The sequence below is a fragment of the Panthera uncia genome, assembly GCF_023721935.1.
Source record: "Panthera uncia isolate 11264 chromosome A3 unlocalized genomic scaffold, Puncia_PCG_1.0 HiC_scaffold_11, whole genome shotgun sequence".
Classification (NCBI taxonomy): domain Eukaryota; kingdom Metazoa; phylum Chordata; class Mammalia; order Carnivora; family Felidae; genus Panthera; species Panthera uncia.
The window spans coordinates 62,435,647-62,463,031 of NW_026057578.1; the positions used below are offsets into that span (position 1 = coordinate 62,435,647).

The following is a 27,385-nucleotide window of genomic DNA, read 5'->3' on the forward strand; positions in this document are numbered from 1 at the left end:
CCAGGCGCATACTTGCCCTTCCAGACAAAGCTGACTTCCCACCTTGCTGCATCCTGCCCCTGCTGCGTCCCCACGCTCAGTGGTGGGACATTGCTGACTGGGCTCTTGGTTTGGGCGTCCCTTCTGCTTCCCCACTCTTCCCTCTAAGGGCTTCCCACTAAGGGGCCCAGGAGGGCTCCCCTGGCCTTAAAAGGGGCTCAAGCCCCATCTCATTCTGATCTGCCCCACTCCATAGCCCTGGCAGCAGCAGATACGGCCAATGGGGAGGGGCGCTCAGCTCCAAGATGCCCCCAGCCGACCTGTGCCTCAGTAGGTGTGGCTCCCACCTAGTCTTCTTCCTTCCCACCTTGCCTAGTCCTTGCTCAAGGTCAGATGGTCCCATTTGGGGCACAAGAGGGAAGGCAGGAGGGGTCTGATCCCCCTACCCTCTGTAAATGGGCTCCAGCGCACCTCACCGCCACCCTGGAATCTATTGCAGTGAGGGAAATGCAGTCCACCCATTATCCAGGAGGCCCAGGTTCCCTGTGGCAGCCACCTCAGGTGGGCCGCAGCCATTGCCTGACCCCATCCGCTTCCACCCTAGGCCTTGGTTTCCCCTTGCCTCACACGGGGCACTAATAACAAGGAACTAGCCTTGCTCACTCCCAGCCTTCCACTCCTCCCTACCCCCCAAGGTTCTGGTTCCATCTTTCCTCTGTTCACAAACTACCTCTGGACAGTGTGTTGTTTTTGTTCGATGTTTCCATTCTTAGACACACGTCATCGCTGCCATGACCACCAAATGTTCGTCCTCATTGCTTCCTGCTGTTCTGCCCGCATCCCCCTCCTCCAAGATGCTCTTAGGGGAAGGGGCCTGGGGCAGAGCAGGCTGGGTTACCGACCACCCCAGTCCCAGGGAAAGTGGGATGCTGTGGCAGAGCGAGGCGGGGGGACCTGTATTAACCATTGAGGGTGTAGGGGCCACCTCCTCCCCATTCAGGGAAGAGGTAGCCATTATTTGTCCCAGCCTGGTCCTCCCTCCCCCAATCTGGTTTCCGATTTGTAGTTACTTGAATAAAAAAAGTATCCTGTTCTGGAGAAAAAAAATGTCCGCTCCTTAAATTGGCCTCATTCTACATTTGAGAGCATTGGTTTGCTATTGTGGTTGTTATGGACAGCTTCTACTAGACAAATATACCCCAACTACATCTGTGCGGCTTTCGTGGGTGACATTTTAAGGAATGAATTTATCCAGTGCTCTCCCTAGAAGGAAAATTCTGAGGATTTACGCACTCTGCCTGCACCGGGCCAGGGATGGCAATGATCGTTTCTTTGCGGGCAATGCCATTACATGGATGCTAAGAAGGTGATATGCTATTTTCTGTTTGCTAGCTAAGTGTGTATGGAAACTCCAGTTGGCACTTTGACGAAGTACGAAACCAATGTTACTTTCACCAGTTTATGAGAGAACAACCTGACTTAAATTTCCACAATCCTGATGTTCAAGAGGAAATAAAAGTGAGTACAGACACCCCCACAGACTTCTCCATTGCATGGGTGTAGAAGTGGGTACCCGATACACTTTGTGTTGAACAGTACTTGTTCAGGCAAAACCAAGTAATACGGGGCTCCTGGGTGGCTCGGTCGGTTAAGCGTCTGACTTCGGCTCAGGTCATGATCACAGATCTCACATGATCTGTGAGTTCGAGCCCTGCGTCGGGCTCTGTGCTGACAGCTCAGAGCCTGGAGCCTGTTTCAGATTCTGTGTCTCCCTCTCTCTCTGCCCCTCCCCTGTTCATGCTCTGTCTCTCTCTGTCTCAAAAATAAATAAACATTAAAAAAAATTAAAAAAAAAACAACAACAACCAAGTAATACAATTAAACTCTGGGATTATGGAGTCTGAGGCAAATATTAGACCCTCAGACATGCTGGTCATTCCTTCCTCACATAACGGACGGGGGAGGGAGGCAGAAATACCTGGTAACTTAGCCCTGAGGTCATCACCCCTCTGCCTGTGATGACGAGAGGATGGAGAGAGGTGCGCCAGAGTGTGGGCTCTAGATCTGAGCCTGCATCTGGACCCAGCGCCACTGCTGCTACCGTGGGCTTCTGGGTGAGATATTTGGCTTTCCGTGTCTCTGACCCCTCATCTGTGAAACACGGTCGAAGGCGGTATTCGTCTCACGGGCTGTCTGGAACATTGCGGGACATGACCCGTGCACGGCCTTCTGTATCCAGGTCGTTCTAAGCACTGGAAATGCAGCCGCGAATAAAACCTGCTCTCAAGGTGTTGTCTGCAAACCGAGGGGAGGGCACACAGTTACCAACTAAACGGGTAACGTGTTGGGTGGTCCCTGAGGGTAAGGGACGTCAGAGTGCCAGGCACAAGTTGGTTTGGGGCCATCCCTCCGTGGAGGTCCTGTCTGGACAAAGACCTGAAGTTTGAAAGGGAGCCCCGTGGATGTTTGGCAGAAGAAGATTCCAGGCGCAAGGAAGAGCCAGTGCAGAGACCTCGAGGTGAGAGTGTGCTTCGTGTGTTTCAGGAATGACGTGGAGGCTGGTGCATCCAGTGACCGGAGGGAGCAAATGGAAATGCAGGACACCAGCTAAATTTTCATTTCAGATAAACAACGAGAAAGATGGTATTTGGGACCCGCTTCTACTAAAACATTACTCGTGGCGCATCTGAAATGAAAACTTAGCGGGGTGTCCTGTGTTTTATCTGGCAAGCCTGCCAGTACATATGAGTGACACGAGAGGGAGGGTTAGGGGCTGAGATCCAAGAAGTGGAGACGAGGGGCGGATCCCACGGGGCCACGAAGGATGCTGTAAGGGATTCCTGCTGAGCTGCTGAAGATCCCTCCGTGGCCCCTCATAGGAGGCTTCCTGTCAGCAGTCACCACACAGTGGTGGTTCCAATACCCAACAAGACAGACATCAGCTGTGTTATTGCTGCTGCTGCTGCTGTGGCTGTAGTGGGCAGGGATTCAGGTTAGTGGGGGAGTGCTCTGAGGTCGGTTGGTGGGGAGGGGACCTGAACAGAACAGAGAGCTGTGGGTCCCTTTCTATAGCTCGCACCCTGTCAGCTGAAGGGTGAGGGTGCAGGTGGCCACGCTGGAGCCACTGAGGGCGCCCACAACCCTTAAGTTTGTTCTTGGTTTGTTTGTTTTTTTTTCTTTTCTCTTATGTTTATTTACTTTTGAGAGAGAGAGAGAGAGAGAGAGAGAGAGAGAGAGAGGCAGAGAGAGAAGGAGACAGGATCTGACTTGGGCTCTGCGCGGATAGCAGTAAGCCCGATGCAGGGGCTTGAACTCACAAACTGTGAGATGATGACCTGAGCTGAAGTCGGATGCCTAACCAGCTGAGCCCCCCTGGGCGCCCCTCTTGTTTTTAAGTACTACCTCTAGGGAGATATAATTCACATAAACATAAAATGCACCCCTTCAAGTGTATAGTTCAGTGGTTTTAGTCTCTTCACAGAGTCGTAAAGCTATCACCACCGATTTCACAACATTTTCTTTCACCCCCTAAAGAAGCCCTATATCAATTAGCAGATACTCTCCGTGCCTACACCCCCCCATTGCCGGCAACCGCTAATCTACTTTTTGTCTCTGTGGATACGCCTGTTCTAGACATTTCATATAAACAAAGTCATACAATATCTACCTGTATGTCTACGATATGTATCTGTATTTATAATCTATATTTAATAAGTTGAGAAACTGCCCAGCTCTATTCCAAATCAGCTGCACCATGTTTAGTCCCGGTAGCAATGTATGAGGGTTCCGATTTCCCCACATCCTTCCTTGCCAGCACTTGTTACTGTCTGTATTCTTGAGTACCGTCATCCTAGTGGGTGTGTAGTGACATCTCACTGGGGTTCCGATTTACGTTTCCCTGGTGCCTGGGTGGCTCAGCCAGTTAAGCGTCCGATTTACGTTTCCCTGATGGCTAATGACGTTCAGCATCTTCAAATGCGCTTATGTAGTTTATTTTTATATCTTTGCTGGAGAAATGTCTGTTCACATCCTTTGCCCATTTTAAAATTGTGTTATTCATCTTTCTATTGTTGGTTTTAAGATTCTTTTGAAGTTTATTTATTTTGAAAGAGTGTGAGCAGGGGAGGGACAGAGAGAGAGAGAGAGGGAGAGAGAATCCTAAGCAGGCTCTGCACTGTCCAGAGCAGAGCACTACCTGGGGCTTGAACCCACAAACTGCAAGATCATGACCTGAGCCAGAGTCGGATGCTCAACTGACTAGGCCACCCAGATGCCCTGGTTGTAAAAAAATTTGTATAGGGGCGCCTGGGTGGCTCAGTTGGTTAAGTGTCTGACTCTTGATTTTGGCTGACAGGGAGGAGCCTGCTTGGAATTCTCTCTCTCTCTTTCTGCCCTTCCCCCGCTCTCTCTCTCTCTTTCTCTCTCTTTCAAAGTAAATAAAATAAACTTTAAAAAAGAATTTTATATATATTCTGGATACATGATTTGCAATCTTCTCCCATGCTGTGGGGTGTCTTCTTGCTTTCTTGATGGAGTCCTTTGAAGCACAAGTTTTAAATTGTCCAATTTATCTGTTTTTTTTCTTTTGTTGTTTGTACTTTAGTGTCACTTAAAAACCATTGCCTAACCCAAGGTTATGAAGATTTTTTATGTTTTCTTTTCCTAGTTTTATAGTTGTAGCTCTTACATTTTAGGTATCTGATCCACTTTTTAAATTACCTTTTATATATGAGGGGGTCCCACTTAATTCTTTGGCATGTGGCTATCCAGTTATTCCTACAACATGTGTTTAAAAAAAAAGGTATTCTTTCCCCATTGAACTGTCTTGGAACCCTTTTGAAAATCAACCGGCCATAAATGTCAGGATTTATTTCTAGACTCAATTCTTCTCTATTGATCTGTAGGTCTGTTCTTGTGCCAATACCACAATGTCTGGATTAGCCTAGCTTTATGGGAAGTTTCAAAACTGGGTCGTGTGAGTCCTACAATTTTGTTCTTCTCTTTCAAGATTGTTTGGCTATTTTGGGTCCTTGTATTCCTTTCTTTCTTTTGGCGATCAATTATTATTATTATTTATTGGAGTATAGTTGACATACGATGTTATATTAGTTTCAGGTGTACAACATAGTGATTTGACAATTCCGTATATTACTCAGCGCTGCCCACAGTAAGTGCAGTCGCCATCTGTCACCATACAACGTTACTAGAATATTATTGACTGTATTCCCATCGCTGTACTTTTCATCTCCATGACTTGTTCTGCAACTGAATGTTTGTACCTCTTAATCTCCTTTATCTCTTTCGCCCATCTCTCCACCCACCTCCCCTCTGGCAGCCACCAGTTTATTCTCTGTATTGAAAAGACTGTTGTTTGTTTTTGTTTTGTTCTTTAGATTCCACAGATAAGTGAAATCATATGGTATTTGTCTTTCTCTGTTTGACTTATTTCACTTAGCATAATCCCCTCTGGGTCCATCCATACCGATATAAATGGCCAGGTCTCATTCTTTTTATGGCTGAGTAATATTCCGTTGTGTGTGTGTGTGTGTGTGTGTGTGTGTGTGTACAGACCACATCTTCTTTACCCATTCATCTATGAATGGACACCTGGACTGCTTCCATAGCTTGGCTATTGTAAATAATGCTGCACTAACCATGGGGGTGCATGTATCTTTTTGAGTTAGTACTTTTGTTTTCTTTGGGTAAATATCCAGGAGTGGAGTTACTGGATCATATTCTTTCCATATGAGTTTTAGGATCAGCTTGTCAATTTCTGCAAGCAGCCTGCTCCTGGGATTTGAATAGGGATTGCATTGAATGCGGGCATCAGTGTGGGGCAGCATTGCCACTTTAACAATATTAAGTCTTCTGAACCAGGAACACATGATGTCTTTCCACTTGTTTAGGTCTTTAATTTCTTTCAACATTGTTTTGTGCTTTCAGTGTGCAAGTCTTGCATTTTGTTGTTGTTGCTGTTAAATATATTCCTGTAGACTCCTTACTTCTAAGGCTGTTTTTACTACACATGTTTAATGTTTCCCAGAATTTAGATGAATTTAGATGATCTGTTCCAGAGGTAGGCATCTTGTCAGTGCAGCCTTGTCTCTTTGAGGTTGGGGAGAGCGGGGTGGGGCAGGGTGGCAGACATAGCTCCCAACTAGGGTTAGTTTTAACCTTCTTTGCTGGAGGGTGGACACTGTCTTCCTTCACCAAAGATCATTTACACACCCCCACCTGTACCTTTCCCCGCCCCACCCGCCCCCACACACTTTTGGGCATTTACTTTGTGCCAAGTGCCTTACCTGGATCATCTCATTTATGCTCTGACCAAGCCTTATTTAGGAGACTGTAGGATCATTTTACAGAGAAGGAAACTGAGGGCGAAAGAAGTGAAGTCACCCACCTGGGGCGGATTGATCCAGAGCAGGATTCAAACCCAGAGTCCATCCTCTTACCCACAACCCCACTTCCGACTTGAGGCAAACCTGTTTCTGTCTCTGTGCTTCACTTTCCCTACACAGTTTTTCAAGGGGTTTCAGTTGGAAATTCATAAATGTGGTGGGGCGCCTGGGTGGCTCAGTCGGTTGAGCGTCCGACTTCGCCTCGGGTCATGGTCTCGCAGTTTGAGAATTGGAGCCCCGCATCCCGCTCTGTGCTGACAGCTCAGAGCCTGGAGCCTGCCTTGGATTCTGTGTCTCCCTCTCTTTCTGCCCCTCCCCTGCTCACATTCTGTCTGTCTGTCTGTTTCTCTCTGTATCTCAAAAATAAATAATAAACATTAAGAAAAGAAAAAAAATAGAAATTCATAAATGTGAGTATAATCCAGTTGGTTTATCAGGCAGTGGATTTCTCCAGGCTCCTTGTGGCAATAGAGATGGATTGTCTGGAGATGTTTAGACAAGTGTGATAAATTTTGTCCAAAGGTGCCAGCCAATACATTAATTATTTTTTGACTGTTCCAGCTGTTCCCTTGCAGGCATCCAAGTAGTGGAACAAGAGCCTTATTTACTAGTCTCAACAGAATGAGATTCCCCTTGGGATGAATCGTTAACTGCCTCCAGTTGAAGGTTAGACATTTTTGTAAGGCTGGTATAGAAGATTTGCTTCTAGAACTATATAAGAAAGGCCAAGAAGCTGCAAGGAAAGGCTCTTTGCTGCTGAAGAGGGACTTTTCACATGAAGGGGACTTTCCAACACCCTCTTACCCCCCAGCAGCATTTATCTCTGCAGTAGAGATTAGAGAGTAGAGAGTAGAGCAGGTTAATTATTTGCAACCCAGCGAGTTTGTGGTGGGGAGGCATTTGGAATGATTCCTGCTTGCATACCAGCTTGCACTCATGGCAACTTCTTCCTTCTGGCTCCCATCAGATTTCAGATTATCTGCACAGTGGGAGGCAAGCGGGAGACCCACAGCACACAGCACCCTCGTCTCTCCTCTCTGAATCCTCCTTGCACTGGTCTTCAGGGGACTTGGCTCTGCCCTGAACCTCTCGGGGCTTGAGTGTGTTTACCTCGTGAAGTCTAGAAGCCTTCTTGGGAGAAGGTGGAGGCTTACGTTTGTATGGCATTTTGGACGTTTCCAGCCACTTTGGTTTTTACTTGCGATCAAGTCTCTTCTTTGCCAAATGAGCGAACAGAAGTCCAGAGAGCTGGGTTAGTAGCAGAGCAGGGAAGAGACTCCACACAGCCCAGCCCTCTGCCTGAACGGTGTCAGGACCCCGAGCCCGCCATGTGGAAATGTTGAGTGCTGGAGTGTGGGATCCTGGGGAGTTAGTATGTTCATGGCCACTGGGGACAGGGAGCTCAGGTACCCCCCCCCCCCCCCCCCCCCCCCCCCCCCCCCCCCCGCCCCGGCTTAAATGTCAGCTCTACTCTGCTCCTACTGAGCACGGCGTTGGTGGTGAGGTGGTGAGGATTTGAGTTTACAAGGTCTTAGGGAAATCATTTTCCATTTGCATTTTGGAAATCAGTGACTGTGGAGAAGGGGTTTGAGTGGGGTAGGTCTGGAGGCAGAGGGGCCAGGGGAGAGGATGGGTCAGTCATCAGGGAAGAAATGCCAGGGGCTTCAGAGCAGTGAGGTGGCATGGGGTTGCAGGGGTATCATCAGGTTAGAGAGGAGTCTGGTGTGACTCTCAGATTTCGGATTTGAATGCAGACTGGTGGTGGTGCCATTTCCTGAGATGGGAGACAAATACGAGGCGGGGGGCATGTCTTAATCATGGAGAGTTTGACGTCTGAGACGTCAAAGTATTCAATGGAGACTCGGATATAAGGACATGGAGCTTGGGGGACATGTCTGGCTTAGAGATAAAACTCTGGGATTTGTGGGCATGCGGACAAGGCCTACAGAGGTCAGGCAGGTTGTGTCAGTGAGAGCACCAGGCTGGCCAAGATGGACAAGGGGGTCACTTGCAACTGAGCTTGAGGTGATTGTTGGCATGTGGGAATAGGGGCCAGGAGTTGGCAGATCTTCCAATCGAAAGAATAAAATAAAGCAGAGCAAATGGGTAAGGGTGCCAGAGGGTTCCAATTCTGGTGCCACCACTTACTAACTCTGTGACCGTGATCAAGTTACCTCATCTCCCTGTGCCTCAGTTCCCTCGTTGGTAAAACAGGAAGGAACAATAATGACACATACCTCGTAGGGGTGATTGGGGATTAAGTGGTTTAACCTCTCTGTATGGCATTTAGGATAGGGTGTTCCTTGTTATTTAAATGCTTGTTAAATAATAAATGGGTAGATAAATGAGTCAATACAATGTTGTGAAATGAAATGAACAGGGAGTGTAAGAGCCCCCCAAAGTGCTAATATTTAATTTTTCTTTATTTTTGAGACAGAGCGAGAGCATGAGTGGGGGAGGGGCAGAGAGAGAGGGAGACACAGAATCTGAAGCAGGCTCCAGGCTCCGAGCTGTCAGCACAGAACCCGATGCGGGGCTCGAACTCACAAACCATGAGATCATGACCTGAGCTGAAGTCGGACACTCAACCGACTGAGCCACCCAGGCGCCCCCCAAAATGCTAATATTTAAAGGACTGCGGAGTAGACAGAGAAAAGTGGCAAACGAGGAGTGGGTATCCGGGAGCTAAGGGATAGGAGTATTTCTAGAGGCGCGTTTAGTCAGCAGGGCCAAACACTGCAGAGAGATCAGGTAATATAAACACCCAAGTGTGAATTGACTCTAGCAGCAATACCTTATTTAGTCCCTACAGAAACTCTGCCAGGCGGGTGTAATTTTATGGATGAGGAAAGCAAGGTCAGTAAGATCATGCAGATGCCCTAACGCACGCAGCTGGATGCAAAGTGGGAAGCTGGGAAGGGCACTTGGATGGGTCAGAATCCTCAGCCCGTGATCCTGGAGGAGTTAGCCAAGAGTTTCACCAACATTTCTGAACAGCAGTAGGGTCAATTTTCTTTCCTTTGCTTAAAAGCAGAGAATATAGTTTTCTCTCTGTACTTCTAAAATATCCTATAGTTTGTTATTCCTCTTTGAGATGGACTGAACCTGGGGTTTATGTCACTTTCAAGACGATGTCTTACAGATCGTCACCCGTAAGAGCAGAGTTTTTCTATTTCGCAAACTAAGCTTTTTAGGTAAATGGCCCAGTAACTTTAGTCATCTCAAAAGAAAAGTTTTGCCTCTATGTTTCGTGAATCTGGATATGAGACTAGTAATGCTGAATTGGTTCCTGTTTTACTCAGCGCAGTGAATTAAGGAGAAAAGAATGAAAAGGTGCCTGGTAGAGAAACCAGGACTCTGTGATGTCATGGGAGTTATACAGGAATCGGGGACACAATGTACTGTCCCCAGAGTCCCGTGGCGCCTCTGTGGGTCACCCAGACCCAGTAGAACTAGGCTCTGTGCCCATTTCTGCACCAGGCACCCTGGGAGAGCTTAAATGGGGTAAAGAGAGGGTTAATGATTAAAATCTAGAGCTCCCTTTTCTCACCTAGTTGGGAGAATAAATAGCACAAATATTTTTCAAGAGCACATTTTGGATTATCTGAATGAAGACCACAGCATTTTTACAATGACTCTCAAAAATAACCATCCAACTTTTGCTGTTTTGTCTCTTCAAACGATCATTGTATCTCTTACTGGACTGAAGTGAAAACCCCTGCCAGGGCCAGAAACCTTTGCTCGGGTACACATTTCTCATTTTTTATGGCTGGGTCAACCGTTAGCAAGTCTAACTATTCCCAAAGGGAATAAGGACCCCATGAAGAAAGTGAGATTTTTTTCTGGGAAATCCGTGCCCCAAAGCTTAATGTTTACAACAGAGTGGTGTTTAATGTTTTCCCACAGCTTTGTCGGAGGTGGCTTGGATGGATTACAGCTATTTGTGTCCCACCCCCACCCTGACCCACCTCCCATGTTCTCTCTTGTCAGGACCAACGCCACCTGGCCGTAGGCCTGGGTTGTATGGAGTCTGAAGCTTGTGAAAATTTGGGGCCTTCTTAAAATAGTGTAAAGTTAGGTACAGAGTGTTTACTTAGCCCGGGGAAAGAAGGTGGTTAGGAAGGGGCTGGGGTTACTGAGGGGTCCTGAAGCTTCATGCTGAGTTGACCCCTGGAGCCACCGGGACGAGATGGTTCTGCCTCATCAGTGAGGTACCTTTACATCTATTGACTTCTCTCTCTCAATCTCTAACCAATCGCTCTCACTTCCTGCCTTCCTGCTGCGCTGACCTCCAGGACCAATCCTGCTATTTCATCTTCTTGTAAGATCACGTGCCTCTCCTTTAAAGCTTTTTACCTGGCTGTGACTTAAATATTCTTGCATTACTATTTGCTGTCTAGTTGGGGATTCTAAATAAATTCAGGAGACCTAGGACCACAGCTGTTGTATTTTGCTCATGGTTGTAGGGCTTAGCTAAGTGCCTGGCCCACAGTTGGAACCCGAATACTTATTGAATGAATGCATTTGGTAAGAGCAAGAGGCTAGTAACAACAAATTTGTGGGTTTTATGTGGGTAGAACCAGCTTAAGGGTATTTGGTTCAACTGTGTCCACGCTAAGATTCTAAGTCTGCTCTTAGATTTGAAAATGTTTTTCAAGTTTGTTACTCACACATGTCACTTTAAAGGGACTTGACCTCAGCAGTATTAACCCTTCCAGTTAGCCTGTAAGAAACCCTTGAGACCCTTGAATTACAGCGCTCCAGAGATCCCATATGTGTAGACACGAAACACATTTTAAAAAGGACACGTGTTTTTTTGGGTGATAGTCTTTATTTGGGACCTATGGCTCTGTTCTCCATAAATTAGCTACTTAGTCTAGTACTCCGAGTTGTGGGCTGTTCTGTTTTAATGTGATAAGTACGTTCCTGTAAAACCTTCCACTCAGTAAGGGCTGAGCTGAGAGGAAAGTGGGGAGAGCCACTGTCCCTCTGCAGAAGGGTAGCTTGCGGCTGGTGCCAGAGTAGAGCCAGCTGGGAGGGGTGGAGAGCGGAGACCTAGTTCCTCTGCTCTTCAAGGCCCTGTGGTCCTTCCAGCTGCCCCAGTAGAGGCCAAGTCAGTTCTGCCTCTGTGCTTAGCCATGCTGTCCTACAAACAGTCCGGAATGTTCTTCCTAATCGTACTCCCTGATAAACTCCCACTGGTCAAGGTAGAACTCTAGCTCTTCTTTCGCTGTTTGTGGCCACCCATGTTAAATTTGATCTTGGAGCGCCAACAGCCCTGCAGACAAGGAGTCTCCTCTCATGATGTTGCAGTGCACCCCACCTGGCATTATTAGGTAATTTTCTCATGTCTCATGTGTCCCCAACTATTCTGTAAATGCACTGATGCCCGGGGCCATGCTGAATTTTTGTGTCCCAATGGTATCACAGCATGTTTGACTTATTTGGGCTTTGTACTGTGTACTTTCAGTCCATGACTGGTTCACTAAGGACCTGGTGCTGTGGTCTGAGGCAAGGGTAACAGAAATGAAAGCTGCAGTCTTTCCTTCTAGAATCTCCCACTCTGGTGGAAGAACCCTTCATGACCTGATGCTTAGCTGATTGTTTTCTCTGTTTGGAGTGACCTTTAAGGAACTGGGGTTTGGGGAAAGATATGTTCCCAGTTTCTCCTGAGTCCCTTCCACTGTGGTTTCATGCCTTCATTTTGAGTGATTCTTTAAACTTTGGAAGCATGCTCATAACGTTAATTACAAATGTAACATTCTGAATTCAAATTTGAGGGAAGTATGGGAGTCCATAAATGCAGTGAGAGTTCACTACATTAAGCTGCTGCTATGCTCAACAGACAAAAATACACTATAGGAGTGATGGGCTTCTTTTGTCTCTGGGGATGGCCGTTTTATAGTGGGAAGTCATTACAGACAGAAGCTTTAATTCAGCATTATAAAAATAATGCATAATGTAACCACAGCATTTTGTTTCTTTGTGTTTAGGAAATCATACAGTTCTGGCTCACAAAGGGTGTTGATGGCTTTAGTTTCGATGCTGTTAAATTTCTTCTGGAAGCAGAGCATCTGAGAGATGAAGCCCAAGTGAATAAGACTCAAATACCGGTAAAGTTTTGTCTTAAACATTATTTTTTCCTCCTTTCTAAGAATGTCATTAGAGCATTTTCTTTTTTTTCTTTATGTTCATTTTTGAGAGAGACAGAACGCAAATTCAGGAGACCTAGGACCGCAGCTGTTGTATTTTGCTCATGGTTGTAGGGCTTAGCTAAGTGCCTGGCCCACAGTTGGAACCCGAATACTTATTGAATGAATGCATTTGGTTAAGAGCAAGAGGCTAGTGACAACAAATTTGTGGGTTTTGTGTGGGTACGAGAGTGGGTTAGGGGCAGCGAAAGAGGGAGACACAGAATCCGAAGCAGGCTCCAGGCTCTGAGCTGTCAGCACGGAGCCCGACGCAGGGCTCAAACTCACGAGCTGAGAGATCATGACCTGAGCTGAAGTTGGTCACTCAACTGAGCCACCCAGGCGCCCCCAGAGGGTTTTCTTTTCTAGCACGAGACACCACTGACCAGAGAGGAATTTGATCCTATCTATAGGAAGCTTTTAAAAAAATATTTAATTTAGTTAAATTTATTAATATATGCCTCTGAATTTTAAAGCATCGTTTTTTTTAAAGTTTATTTTGAGAATGAGCACACTGGAGTGGGGGAGGGGCAGAGAGAGAAGGGCAGCATGGAGCCTGATGCAGGGCTCAAACCCACGAACCAGCAGATCATGTCCTGAGCTTAAAGCAAGAGTTGGACTCTTAACTGAGCCACCATGGTGCCTGAAGTGTAGTTGTGTGTGTGTGTGTGTGTGTGTGTGTGTGTGTTTCCCTGCCCAAAATGGGGCTTGGACTCACAATCCCAAGATCAAGAACTGTATGCTTCACTGACTGAGCCAGCCAGGCGCCCCTATCGGAAATGCTTTGGATCGTTTCTTTAGAAGAACAGAGTTGTTTCAAATGCATATGCCTAGATGTTTCCTTCATTGGCACCCTCTGATGTAGGGCATCCTTAAGGAGTACTTTGGTGACAAGGGTTCCGAGGGCACGGGCTCCACCAAGGGCTCTGACAACTCACTGATATTGTATCATCTCACTCAAGCTCAAGTGGGGAGGCTTAGGATTCCTGAGCTGCTTTTGTAATCATTAAAGAACACACAGAAGAGCAGGTAACACACACCTGCTGAATGTATGCTAGGTGTTGTTTATTTAGAACAGTCCATTTAACTCTTGCAACAGCTCACAGGAGACATTTCATGATCCTCATTTAGAAAATCTTAGAGAACTGACTTTATCAGGGGTGATGGAGATGATAAATAGAACTATAAACCAAGCCTATCTTGCTACAGAATCTGGGTTCTTTGTGGTTCCACACCAGTGGTTCTCGCTGAGACAGTAATCAGGATGCCACTCTGCTCTTCTGGTTGACCACCACTCTACAGTCACTCTATGTTCAATGGCTAGACAGGAGTCTAAAATGGGTTGCAGAGTAATGGATTTGTAAATTTACACAATGGAATATTATACATTAGTCAAAATAAATGAGTTACAGTGACACACAACAATATGGGTGAATCTTAGCAGTGTGTTTAGTGAAAAAAACTAGGGGCACCTGGGTGGCTCAGTTGGTTAAATATCTGACTCTTGATTTTGGCTTAGGTCATGATCTCATGGTTCATGAATTTGAGCCTTGCAGTGCAGAGCCTGCTTGGGATTCTCCTTCTCTCTACCTCTCTCTGTCCGTCCCCTGCACGCTTTCTCTCTCTCAAAATAAATAAACTTAAAAAAAAAACCCTAAAATTATTATATAGAGCATGATACACTTTACATGAAATGCATATAGTTAATTATCAAGTGTCTAGCTTTCATCCTAATAGATTTATGGGTACTTAAGCATATCATTAAACCAAATCAGTTAACTAAAGAAAAGTTGGCAATGCCTGGACTAATTATGAGAGCATGTCCTGAATCAGAGGCCATTTTTTGGGGAGGCGCAGCAGTGGGAAGCACATGATTTCCAATAGGGAAAATGAAGGGGGAAAAAAGGGGATATATTAGTCCCAAAGAGAAGTGCATATCCTTGGAGAAGAAATCTCAAAGTAACCTTCCTAATTACGATGAGATGTCATAAGACAGGCATATGCCTCCAGCCATGACAAAAGATCAGAACAATGGGTCTTGTGTGCCACCCAAGACAAACTTAAAGAAAAAGTGATTTCAGTAAGAGACTTAGGACTCCAAAACTCTTCACTTGATCTAGCAAGCAAGTTCACTTATTGAAAAGGAGTCCACTGAATGGATGGCAGTGTAGATCCATGTCCTAACCCAGGATTTATGACCTTGGCTGTGTCAGACATAGTCTTTTACTTTGGATTCTAGATCACTGTAACCCTAGGAAGGCATAGAATGAATATCAGGAAAAATTACTGAACCCCTGGCAGTGTTTACTTACCACTTCTATCCTTTATTCTGTTACACTTTGGATGATAATTTGTAAGCAGATAAAGTCCAGGTGTAATAAGAAGCTCTATGTTTTCTTTGCCTTTAAGCATTTAGGACCATTAAATGTTTAGGAAAAGGGTTTTGTTGAATACATTTGTAATCAATGTTTACACAGTAAAATTTGTTTTACTTAATAATTTAAGCATCAAAGGAAGTCCTAATAGTCATGAATGTTACTCTCCAGCCATAAAACCCCATGAGCACTTAAAGTCCTAGGATCATCCTTCAGCACGTTTGTCTTGACTTGAGCCCTTTGAAGAGACCATCTATATTCGCATAAGGCCAGCTATAGGCATCTGACATATGAAATGATGGTAACCATGTTTCTTGGTTTCCTAAGGACACGGTCACACATTACTGGGAGCTGTATCATGACTTCACCACCACCCAAGTGGGAATGCATGACATTGTCCGGAGCTTCCGGCAGACAATGGACCAATACAGCAGGGAGCCTGGGAGATACAGGTGACCACAAGACACGCTTCTGTTCTTCATGGGCGTAGGGTGTGATCTATAGCTTATCCTTCACAGCCAGGCATTCTCGAGAGGCTCAGATTTAACAAATCTCCATAACTACAGTGTGTTGTAATTCAGTTTTGCCAGGGCCTGGGATAGTCTTTCATGTTGTTTTAACTTTGCTCATTTTCAGTTTCTTTTTTTGTTCAGACAATGCGCATCACAGTCCTTCACAGAATTTTGTGAAATTAGCTTAAAATACATAGTCTAAATGTTAGCCATTGACTTTTCTACTTTTAATCATTACTATTTGGCCTGTTAGTGTCCAGTGTCCAGTATAAATCCAAATGTTTAAACTAAACTGCTATTAGATCACAATGGTTAGCAACACAGCTTTGGAATCAGATGGACCTAAGGTAGAGTCCTGTGTGTGACCTTGGGCTGGTTGGCGGACTCAAGTCCCACTTTCTCATCAATTAACAGGTGATAGTGAAACCCTTTTCAGGCTTTTGTGAGACTGCAAGAGATAATGTATATGAAGCACTTAAAACAGGGACACATAAACTCACTAAATCTCTTCCTATGTTTATATACATCACCCAGTAGCAGCAACAGGAGTTAATTTCTCCTCCTCAAAGTAGGTCCTCTGATTGCTATCCCCATACTACAGATAAGGAAACTGAGACTCGAGCACAAAGGCAATGGTCACACAGGTAGTAAATGGCAGGGATGGAACCGGAGCTGAAACACTTGGGTTCCAGATAGTGTGCACTTACTTCAAACAGGTGAAGTCAGCACTGATGTAGGTCATTTCAGGCTGATGTCTTTCCCTAAGAGTGTTTGTTTTAAAGTAAGCTCTACAACCAACGTGGGGTTTGAACTCATGACCCCAAGATCCAGAGTCACGTGCTCTACCGAGGCAGCCAGGCACCTCAAGGTTTTGTTTTGTTTGTTTGTTTTTTTGTTTTTGTTTTTTTTTTTTTTTGAGAGAGCAACAGAGCGCACATGCGGGACTGTGAAATCATAATCTGAGCCAAAATAAACGTCAGATGCTTTAAAAAATTTTTTAAAAAATGTTTGAGAGAGAGAGTGCAAATGAGGGAGGGGCAGAGAGAGAGGGAGACAGAATCTGAAGCAGGTTCCAGGCTCTGGGCTGTCGGCACAGAGCTGGATGTGGGGCTCAAACCCACAAACTGTGAGATCATGACCTGAGCGGAAGCTTAACCAACTGAGCCACCGAGACGCCCCTCCAAGTGTTTGGTTTTTAATAGCCAAGGGTCATCCTGATAATAAAGTGAGGCTTTATAGGGATTCAAAAAAAACGGGAAGATTTGGGGGGAAAACCCCTTCACATGATATGCACACACTGCAGATTCTAAGTGTGAGGAAGATTGCTAAAGAGTTCCTGGAAGTTACTGAGTTTTAATAAGATTTAGAAAGAAAGAACAATATTGACTGATATCCAAATGTATTTTATGTTTATTTGGAGAGACAAAGAGCATGAGCAGGGGAAGGGCAGAGAGAGAGGGAGAGAATCCCAAGCAGGCTCCGTACTCAAGCCTGACACATGGCTTGAACTCAGAACTGTGAGATCATGATCTGAGCTGAAATCAAGAGTTGGATGCTTAACCAACTAGGGCACCCAGGTGTCCCCAAATGTATTTCCTAACTCTTAGGCACGGCATAGTATTAGGCTAGTCCTTGGGTTTATTGTCCATGAGAAGTGAGAAAGGGTCCAGGTGAGCAGGCATGCCACTACCTGGCCATCTGGCTTGATTCTGCTTCCTAGTGAGCCCAGCTGGATGTGGATAAGAGTCCAGCAGACGGAAGCAGCTGCAGAACGCTTCTCAGTCCCCTGATGGGCCCTGAGGACACTGCACCCTGCCAACTCTTCCAGGTTCATGGGGATTGAAGCCTACGGAGAGAGCATTGACAGGACCATGATGTACTACGGGTTGCCTTTTGTCCAAGAAGCAGATTTTCCCTTCAACAATTATCTCAGTGAGCTGAACACTCCTTCTGGGAACGGTGTGTTTGAGGTTATCACATCCTGGATGGAAAACATGCCAGAAGGAAAATGGCCTAACTGGATGGTAAGTCCTCATGCCTGATCAGCATGTCTGGGGCTGTGGTGCTTGTTGAATAGTCACCCCTAATGCAAGAGCTAGGTCTGTAAACAGGCGTCACCCTTCCCTTCATCGGTGATTCTTCAGGGAGCCAGGCCTATCCCAGCTTCTGACCAGGTTTTTGTCATTTTTCTTCATTCTTTTTCTTCTGGTTCTCAGACTAGATAATCTTGATCGGTCTTCGAGTTTGCTGATTTCTCTGTTAGTTCAAATCTGTCCAGCCCTTCTCAATGAGTTTTTCCTTTCAGTGCTCATACTTTTCAACTCTGAAATTTCTTTCCTGTTCTTTCTTCTATCCTTTTTATTGACAGTATCTATTTGATGAGACACTGTCCTCACACTTTTCTTTGAACGTATGGATAGCAGCTGACTTAAATGTCTTTGTCCGCTAGGCCAGTGTTTCTTCATCCACATTTTCTATTGACTGCTTTTTCTATTACGGGCTGTATTTTCCTGTTTTCTTTGCATTCCTTTTTATTGTTGAAAACTGGATATTTTAAATAATGTAGTAATGTAGGAAAACCCCTTCTCTCTTCCCTGGTGTTTATTGTTGCTGGTTGTTTCTTTAGTGACTTTCCTGGATTAATTTTGTAAAATCTGTGCTCTTTGTTGGGTGTGGCCGCTGAAGTGTCTGCTTGGTCAGATTATCAACTAATGATTTGAAGAGATTCCTGAAATATGGTGAACCATGAAGTTTCCCAGCCTTTGCTGAGGGACTGTGTGTGTTGGGGTGTGCTTTCAACACTTTGGCAGGCAGTTGGTAGTTCTACCTTAGTCTTCACTTTCTGCTTGCACTGAGTTTCAAGGTTAGCCAGAGATGAGAGATTAGAGCGTTCTCAAGTCTTCCCAGGGTATCTGCACATGTTCCAGATTCCAAGAATCTGTCAGAGCCTTTCAAAGGCTCTTATGGTCACCTCATTCCCCAGCTTTTAAGGTTTTTGGTCAGTCTCTGTTTAGCCCCAAATGGCAATACCTCCTCAGGCAGATGTGATGCTAAATAACTGTTGCTGATTATTTCTGGCCAATATCTCAGGGATAGGGCATCTAATAAAAAAATCCAACTAAAAGCGAGTGCTAGAAAGGTCAAATTGTGACAGTTCTCTAAATGGAGCTTTTGGTGAACTCTAAACCTATTCTGCCCACCCCCCCCCCCCCCCCCCCCAACTACCCCGGTGGCTCCTGGTTTTCACAGCTACAGTAGTTGCTGGACTGAGGTTTTCAAGGCTATCGTAGATCCAAGGGGCAGGAGTTCAGGACCAGTTAAAATGACACAAAGCTTGCTGTTTTTCTTGAGTAAATACTTAAGATTACTGAAGGCCTTTAGCTAGTTTCCAGAGTTCTGAAACAGTGGATTTTGTTTTTGCCAGCATTCTCCTTGAGATTTTGGAGGTCTTTCCTCCACCATTCCACAAGGGCCCCTTCTATTTTATAATGGAGTTTTAGCACTTGTATGTTTCATATACTGAGAGTCTCCATTAGCTTAGGTGACTGGGATCTCTCTCAGCCTATGAGAGGCCCCAATCTCTGTCCACTGCTGTGAACTACCTGCAGAAATATTTCTTGATTTCAGTTCTGAAATTGAAAGTGCTCTAAGTCCAGAAAGTTTGAGAAACCATAGGGTTTCTTATCAAATGCTCTCGAGATAATGAAAATAAACAGAGGTGATATTTGACTTTTCTGACCATAAAAATAGAGAAATAATTTACAGTGGTCTACAAAAAGGTAACTGTAGATAGTTTTTAGTACATCTAAAAAAAAAAACAAAACTCCCTTTTTTCGTGAACTGTAACAACCAAGTTCTTATTCTTAGACTCAAACTCAAAGGCTGGTTTTGCATTATACCCTAATTTGAATAAGTGATATAACGTCTCAGAGCTTGTCGTTTCATCATTGTACACTGGAGAGAATACCTGACAGGGGAGGAGGGCAAGAAGATAGAAGGTAGGTGGGAAAGAATTTTTTTTTAAAAGCTTATTTAAGTAATCTCCACACCCAATGTGGGGCTTGAATTCATCCAGGACCGAGTTGCATGCTCTTCCGACTGAGCCAGCCAGGTACCCCGAAAGTACTTTTTCAATAGTAAAAGTCCATGCTTAGCAAATGCACATGAGACCGAGTTGTGGTATATGGAGAGAACTGCTGGGTGATTTAAATAAACTCTTAAGGGCTAGGTAATATATATGATAATATGTAATTAGAGAATTCAGCATAGAAATACCAAATTTAAAAACAGGAAACACATTAGAAAATTTCCTCTTGGACTGTGTACATTTCTCTATAAAAGTTGATTTATCTTTAAAATTTGTTTTGAATAGCTCAAGTCACACACACACACCAGAAACTGCTCCTACCCCTTCCACCTGTTCCCTCCTTGTTGTGCCCTCAATGGGGTAAACATTTTTGTTTCCTGTCCATATTCTCTCATCCAAATGTGTGAAAATATTAACACGCACCCTCATACATTTTATCACATTTGCAACATCACTGCGAAGTGAATTGTTAACACCATTCTGTTGATCATAATGGCCAAGACAGTAAATTGGTCAGTGACACAGCAAGTAGCAAGCAGCGCTGGTACTCAAAGCCAGGCTTGCTGATACCATGGTACTCACAGCTAACTTTGTTTTTCTGCCTGATGAACTTTTTGTGCAATAGGGTAAGTTTTCCAGAAAACTGTATATTAAGCTACGTCCTTAAAAATATCTGCCTTTCAGATCGGTGGACCGGACCGTGCCCGGCTGACTTCTCGTTTGGGGGCAGAATATGTCAACATCATGAACATGCTTCTTTTCACACTCCCTGGAACCCCCATAACTTACTATGGGGAAGAAATAGGAATGAGAAATATTTTAGTCACAAATCTCAACGAAAGCTACGACGTTGTAAGTTAATATAATCTAACTACATGAAACTAGAGAATTTACTTCTATTCTACTGATGAAAACGATTATTTTGCTTTCCTTTCGTACTATTAGACAGTCACCTTTCTTTGTTGGGAGCTAAGAATACTGTTTCCTAAGCCGCACAACTGAATTTCTTGTGTAGAGCCCAGGAATCTACATTTTAAAGATGTTTTCCGGCTGATTCGTAGACATACTAGAATTTCAGAACCTGTGCTCTGAGTTGGGAATATTACTCAGTGCCCTCTACCTGGAACACAGAGGTCTGTACTGCTAGATTTTGACCACAGCACAAAGATTCTTCCTTTCATGTTAACAAATGTAATGCACAGCCCCAGACTTGAGTGTTTTTTGTTTGTGAGGCTATGGATCTCGAAATTGTGTTCTTAGGTGAACCCGTAATAATTTGTATGGTTAGCTTTCAGTGTTGGAGATCCAATTTCCCTAATATTTGGTGTACATTTCCTAAATTTGTGTGTGTTCACGTGCAACAACCAGGCTGAATAAAAGCGGGCAGAATTTAGGCTTACTTGTACATGGGTGCATACCTGAACTCATCGCCACTACACCACAGAACGTGTTGGCAATCGCACATTTTGAAATCCTACGTTACTCATTTTTAGGGAAAAGCTGCAAAGATTCTAAGCATGTATCAAAGTCCAGTTACCATAATCTATTCAAACTCAACATGTCACGATTTTCCAATTAAAAGTGAGAAGCCGGTTTATGTACTGAATGTTGAAGCTTTTTCATTATAAATGCTAATAAATACAAGTACTAAGAAGTACAGGGAATTAAATAATTATGAAGTAAACCATGACCAAATTATATTTTTTTAATAACTACTGTTTTCTCTTTATGGTCTTGTGACACAGGATACCCTTTTCTCCAAGTCACCGATGCAGTGGGACAACAGCTCAAATGCTGGTTTTTCTGAAGCCAGTCACACGTGGTTACCCACCAGTTCAGATTACCACACTGTAAATGTTGATGTAAGTATCAATGAAAATGTTATGCTGATTCCAGAAATAGGAAATGAGTTTCTGTGTTGACAACGAACAGTCACCCTGAGGGTGCCCAAGACCTTAACTGATGCTCTCTTTAAATTAATCACATAGAGTTTTTAAGTGATGTTTTTGTGGAAGTACAGACTGGTACAGAAGTGCACCATGTGGAGTATCCTATGGAATACACAGCTATTCACTGGAATGACTTTGAGAACTTTGAGCTATTAAGGAGATTTTATGGAGGTCTTTCAGCAAGCCCAGCTATCTGTCCTCCTTTCCCGCCTTTGAAAGGAAGGAAAGAAGATTAAGGATAATTACCTGAAGAAACCAAGATGTAACCAATTCCTAAAAGGAGCTGTTCTCGAAAAGCACACCCTTTGGCTTTTGGCTACACTGTTTTCTATCATCCTAGTGATCAAGGTTGCCAGATTCAGCTGGAGTTGCTGGAATATACGCATTCCTGTTTAGAAAATCACGTTTGCTTAATTTGGCAAAGGGCTTAAGTACATTTCCTTGGACCAGGACACTATGAAATGGCTTCAGGTGGAGTCATGTACTAGTGAAAATCTCACTGTTTAAACCACCTCAGAAGAGAAATTCCTGGCATCCCATGAGACTTAAAAATTTTAAAGCAAAAATCTCCCCTTGCCCCAATCTACTAAGTATTTTGAAAAAATTACTGAAGTATAGCTGACACACAATATTATATCAGTTTCAGGTGTACAACACAGTGATGGGACGATTCTGTACATTACTCAGTGCTCATCACAGTAAGTGCAGCCTCCCCAGGTTATTAATCTGTTTTGAGCTTCACGCAAACCCTCCTGTTTCCACAACTCCCTGCTCCAAACTCCACAGAGGCTTCTGGGATAGTATTAGATAGGTCCTTGAAAACAAAAATATGTATTTTAACATTTGTGTTTGAGATTAAATGCATCTACTGGTTTTCAATTTGAGTCCAAGAGGTTAAGAAGTCCTACATAAAAATATATGCCAGAAAGATGAAAAAAGGTAAATGCAAATTAAAACAATTTTTTCTACAACATTAACCAAGTCTTTCAAATGATCAAGAGTAATGCTTGGAGGAATACTAAATCGTAACACAATGTCTCAGGCTAAGCTATTTAATAAAATACATCCCTAAGAGCCCTAGAGACAGGTAAGAATTTAATTTCTAAAAGAAAGTAAAATCAAGCTTCTCATAATGACTAAAGGCAGACAACCGAAGACAAGGAGTATCAAAATGCAAAAGTAAATGGATCGCCAAGAAAGACACATTTGAGAAAAATTAAGAGGATGGAAGAGAACACCACTCTTAACAGAAAACTGTTAAAGTAGAGGAAATATGGCAAACGGAAGACTTTGTTATTGTTATACTGTCTTATGGAGTCTCTTGATTCTCTTAAAAAAGGAATCAGAGGGGAGCCTGGCTGGCTCAGTGGGTGGAGCATGCATCTCTTCATCCTTGGGGTCCTGAGTTTGAGCTCCACGTGGGGTGTACAGGTGATTTAAATAAAAATTAAAAAAAAGTGATCAGAGCATGTAGGTACGTAAAACATTGTGAAAGACTGAAACAGAAATTCTAATTAGGGTGCTGGAAAACTGATCCAGAGACTTCTCCCAGAATGCACTGAAAAAAGGCAAGTAACAGTACAAAGAGAAAATTTTTGATATGCAATCAATCTAGAAATTGCAACATGAAATTCTAGAAGAGAACAGAAACCAGAGGGAACTATATATTCAAAGAAAAATGGCAAGAATAAAGAAAAAAAGTCTAAAAATATGCGGAAACCAAAACCAAACTGCAAAACAGACCGCCCAAGCAAAGGACTGAGAACTGGACTGGCTTAAGCGGATCCTAGAACATATTAGAACTTTAATCTTTAACGCTATGATGGAAACTTGATTCTAAACCTACAATCTTATATCCACTGAAACTAGCGTTCATGAATATAGTCTTGGAAAAGCATGCACCCCAATTTTACCATAAATAGCCAGCTTGTGAAAGAATCATCAGGGACTGAAACAAAACAAAAAGATGAATCTAAAAGAAAGACCGGATGTGGGGTGCCTGGCTGGCTCAGTCAGTAGAGCATGTGACTCCTGATCTTGGGGTTTTAAGTTGAAGCCCCATGTTGGGTATAAAGATTACTTAAAGATAAAAAAATGTTAAAAAAATAATACATGATGTATAAAACACAGTAAGGAAAGGAATCAACAGAACTTAAGGATATTTTTTGGTACATAATGTAAAGTAAGGGTTAGTAAGATATTCTGGAACAAAAATCTTTGTGATTGATTTCTATATGGGAAGTGGCAGCAGAGAACGGGAGAGAAAAGACAGAGAATGTGTGAGCGAGCAGGCTAAAGCACTCTTTTCAGGGCATGGAAATGGAGTAACTCAACTAAACGATGCAGAATTCACTTCCTGTGGCACACTAGCACGCTTCAAGTGCAGAGCAGCTGGGGGCTACCACTTTAGCACAGATATAGAACACTTCCAGCACTGCAGAAGTTCTGCTGGACAGCACTGCTCCGGATGTTGAGAAAAGTATATTTTAAAACAGGCATTACAATTTTAAGAGTGTCATTTTCAAAGAATAGAAGGAAAAATATTACATCAAAACAACCGATGTAAACAGGATGAAAACAATAGTACAAATATAAATAAAAAATAAAATAAGGCTGTAGGAGTATGTCCAAACACATGGCAATCACCAATATAAATGGGTCAAATTCACCTATTAAAAGATAAAAACTCTCAGATTAAGGTAAAGAGACAAAATCCAATATAGAGACATTGCTAAAACAAAAAACGCACATATAACCTTTGACTTAGTAATTTCATTCCGAGAATACTAATATATGTGGAAAATGATAAATATTCAAGGATCTCCACTGGAAATGATTTAAATATTTTATCAAGAGAATTAATTATGGTTGACTTACACAATGGACTAGTATGCAGCTTTTAAAAAGAATGCACTGGTATCATGAGACCATCTCTACCCTGTACTAAGCAACAGAGTCCATTATGGTAGCATGCCTCCACTTGTATAGAGAAAAAGTATATCTACATCTGTTTGCAAAGGCACAGGATGTAGCATAAACAGCAATAGTGTCTGTTTCTGAGACAAAAGGTGAAAAGCGAGGGGATGGTGTTGGGAAAAACCTTATTTTATATATTCCTCTTATAAATGAATTTTATACTGTGTGCATGCATTTCCTATTTAAAAAAAATAAAGTTACAAAAAGCAGGTGTGGAAATATTTAATAGCAGACAAAATAGAATTCAATATGAAAGCATTATGAGACCAATGTAATTTTCAAAAACTGTTAAAGAACATTCCACTACAAGTCATGATCTATGCATCTAACAATAGCGTCCAAATATATAAAACAAGTACTATGAGAAATGCCAAGAGAAACTGACAAATCCACAATTACAGAGAGACACTTCAACATACTTCTAGAAAGTAGACACAGATAATAGTTAACACTTACTGGGCACTTCTTATGTGAGTGGCACCGAACTATGCTTTTCCATGCATCATCTAAGGCTATAGAAAATGTTAATAGTAATTTGACAAGTCATATACATATACCATATACATGTACCATAAATACCTTTGTGCCTGATAACAGAGAATAAACATTTTTCAAACATTCAGTAGATGTTCACTGAAGACCACACATTAGGCACCTGCCCCGCAGTAACAACAATGATAACAGCAATGACAGCCACCACCGCCGCAGTCAACATGGCTGGCAAGAGTCCACGGAAATGAACATCACCACTGATTTGGCAACAGCTCTTATGAAGACTAATTTGGCATTATGTATCAAGTATCCATACTCTCTGACATAGTAATGGTCTTTCTATCCTAAATAAATAATCCAGATATGGGAGAGGCACTACAAATATGAGAAAATATTAGAAAGCTGAATGCTGAAATGACAGGGATGGTTTTAAATTTGGTATATCCATTCAACCAAACATTATCCTGTTATTAAAATGACATTTTAACATAATCACAGGAGAAGGCGCTTGAAATTAAATTATATATGCTCTATATAGCTGTGAAATAAACCCCAATCTTCTTTAATGGATACACATTAAAGAAGTATAATTTTTAAACTTTCCCTGTAGGCAGCATTTTGCTTTGTGTCCTTTTTTGCAACTTTCTGTTCACCACTGGCTACGTAAGGAACACGTGTCTGCTGAAGTTAAAGAGACCTCCAAACTATTCTACAAAAGAGAACAGGGAAGCCCTCCCAGTTCATGGCCACAGTGGCAGCCTTTCTTCCAGTTACAATGTAGCATAAAGGAACTGTAGTTAGGCAAGTTAAACACCAGGTAACTTAGACACGGACATTGTTTTGAGATACCTAAAGTGGAGTCAAATTTGGTCTCTCATAACGTCTGGCCAAAATGCGAGCAGAACGCTGTGCACCCAATGACTCCCTGCATTTGCAGTATCTCTCGGTAGTTAAATAAACTACTCTTACCAACCTATCAATACTTACAATTTGGTAGTCATTTTAATGGGCAAAACCGAAGCAAACTTTTTTGGGAAATAAGTTCCTTATTTGATACTAAGACTACTAAAAAAAAACAAAAAACAAAAAACAACAACAACAACAAAAAAAACACGCTAACAACTATTTGAGAAGTGAATAGTTAATTTTTTCTTTTTTTTTTTTTTAAATAGGTCCAAAAGACTCAGCCCAGATCAGCACTGAAGTTCTATCAAGAATTAAGTTTGCTTCATGTCAATGAGCTGCTCCTCAGCAGGGGCTGGTTTTGCTATCTGAGGAATAACAGCCACTCTGTCGTGTACACAAGAGAGCTGGATGGCATCGACCGAGTCTTTCTGGTGGTTCTGAATTTTGGAGAATCCTCACCGCTAAATCTAAAGGAAATGGTTCCCAATATTCCCACAAGAGCAAGCATAAGGTTAAGTACCAGTTTTGCCGACAAGGGCGGTGAAGTTGATACGCATGACATTTTACTGGACAAAGGAGAAGGCCTCGTCCTTGAATACAACACGAAGAATCTCCTTCATCACCAAACAGCTTTCAGAGACAGATGTTTTGTTTCTAATCGGGCGTGCTATTCCAGCACATTAAACCTACTGCACAGCTTGTGTTAAAGAGATGAAGACACTGACGTCCTGTTCCCTCCTAAGCATGTGCAGTAACTTCACGCACCACAGACGGCTGGGTAATACAACGTGAATGTAACAGCTTTAGAAAAGGTTCTCAAATGTTTTTTAAAAATAATAAAACTATCGCTTGCAGGAACTTGTAACTTTATTGAGCTAGCATCAGTGTAAGAGATGATCGGGACACCTGAGGACCCCGGACTATCAGAGAGATCTAATGAATTCTAATGTGAAGAATGTTACCTCTTTTCATAAAATACAGACATAGAAATTGGAGGACTTACTGCTGACGTGTCTAAAAGTGTTCATTAGCAAAGAGGCAGGACCTTGATTTGTAAACTTTTCAAAGGAAATGTTAGTTCGGACAGACAGAAACAGAGCTGTTCTGAAGGGGGAGCTGGGAGAGTTGTGTTGTCACCAAACCTTCCTTCACCCCATCCTCCGTGTCCTTCTGAGGAGCACGGTTTGAAAACCCCTTTCCTAGGTTAAAGGGCACGTGTGCCAAAGGACAGAGCAGTAGAAGCAAGTGAGATATACACGAGACAAAATGTGGATGGAGAAGCAAATTTTAAAAAATTACTAACTTAAAAAAAAATCTCACTGTTGCTTACCCAATTGGAAATAAGACTATGAAATATTTCAGTGTGTTTCCAATTCCCATGGAATGCAGCGTTTCAGAATTTTAGGTATTTCTTAAGATTCTCGAAAACACTGGTGCTGTCAAGTCCAAGTTCCTCGTACAAGAATTTAATTTGGGCTGTAATCTAAAAGAAATGCATTTAAAAAATTAGATAAAGG

The 27,385-nt window shown here is 43.1% G+C and overlaps 2 protein-coding genes across 7 annotated transcripts in view; one reads left to right on the plus strand and one right to left on the minus strand.

Moving 5' to 3' along the window:
• Positions 1–26,575, plus strand: part of SLC3A1 (solute carrier family 3 member 1) — a 36,524-nt gene extending 9,949 nt beyond the window's left edge. The window contains exons 4-10 of the mRNA XM_049651439.1: positions 1,372–1,497; positions 12,374–12,493; positions 15,274–15,398; positions 17,287–17,482; positions 20,230–20,397; positions 21,291–21,407; positions 26,135–26,575. Of these exons, the coding sequence (XP_049507396.1) occupies positions 1,372–1,497; positions 12,374–12,493; positions 15,274–15,398; positions 17,287–17,482; positions 20,230–20,397; positions 21,291–21,407; positions 26,135–26,575 (1,293 nt within the window). The remainder of the gene's footprint in view (positions 1–1,371; positions 1,498–12,373; positions 12,494–15,273; positions 15,399–17,286; positions 17,483–20,229; positions 20,398–21,290; positions 21,408–26,134) is intronic.
• Positions 24,677–27,385, minus strand: part of PREPL (prolyl endopeptidase like) — a 58,063-nt gene continuing 55,354 nt past the window's right edge. For all 6 annotated transcript variants that reach the window (XM_049651435.1, XM_049651436.1, XM_049651434.1 and 3 more), the window contains one exon: positions 24,677–27,351. In XM_049651435.1, the coding sequence (XP_049507392.1) occupies positions 27,262–27,351 (90 nt within the window). In that variant the 3' untranslated portion in view covers positions 24,677–27,261. The remainder of the gene's footprint in view (positions 27,352–27,385) is intronic.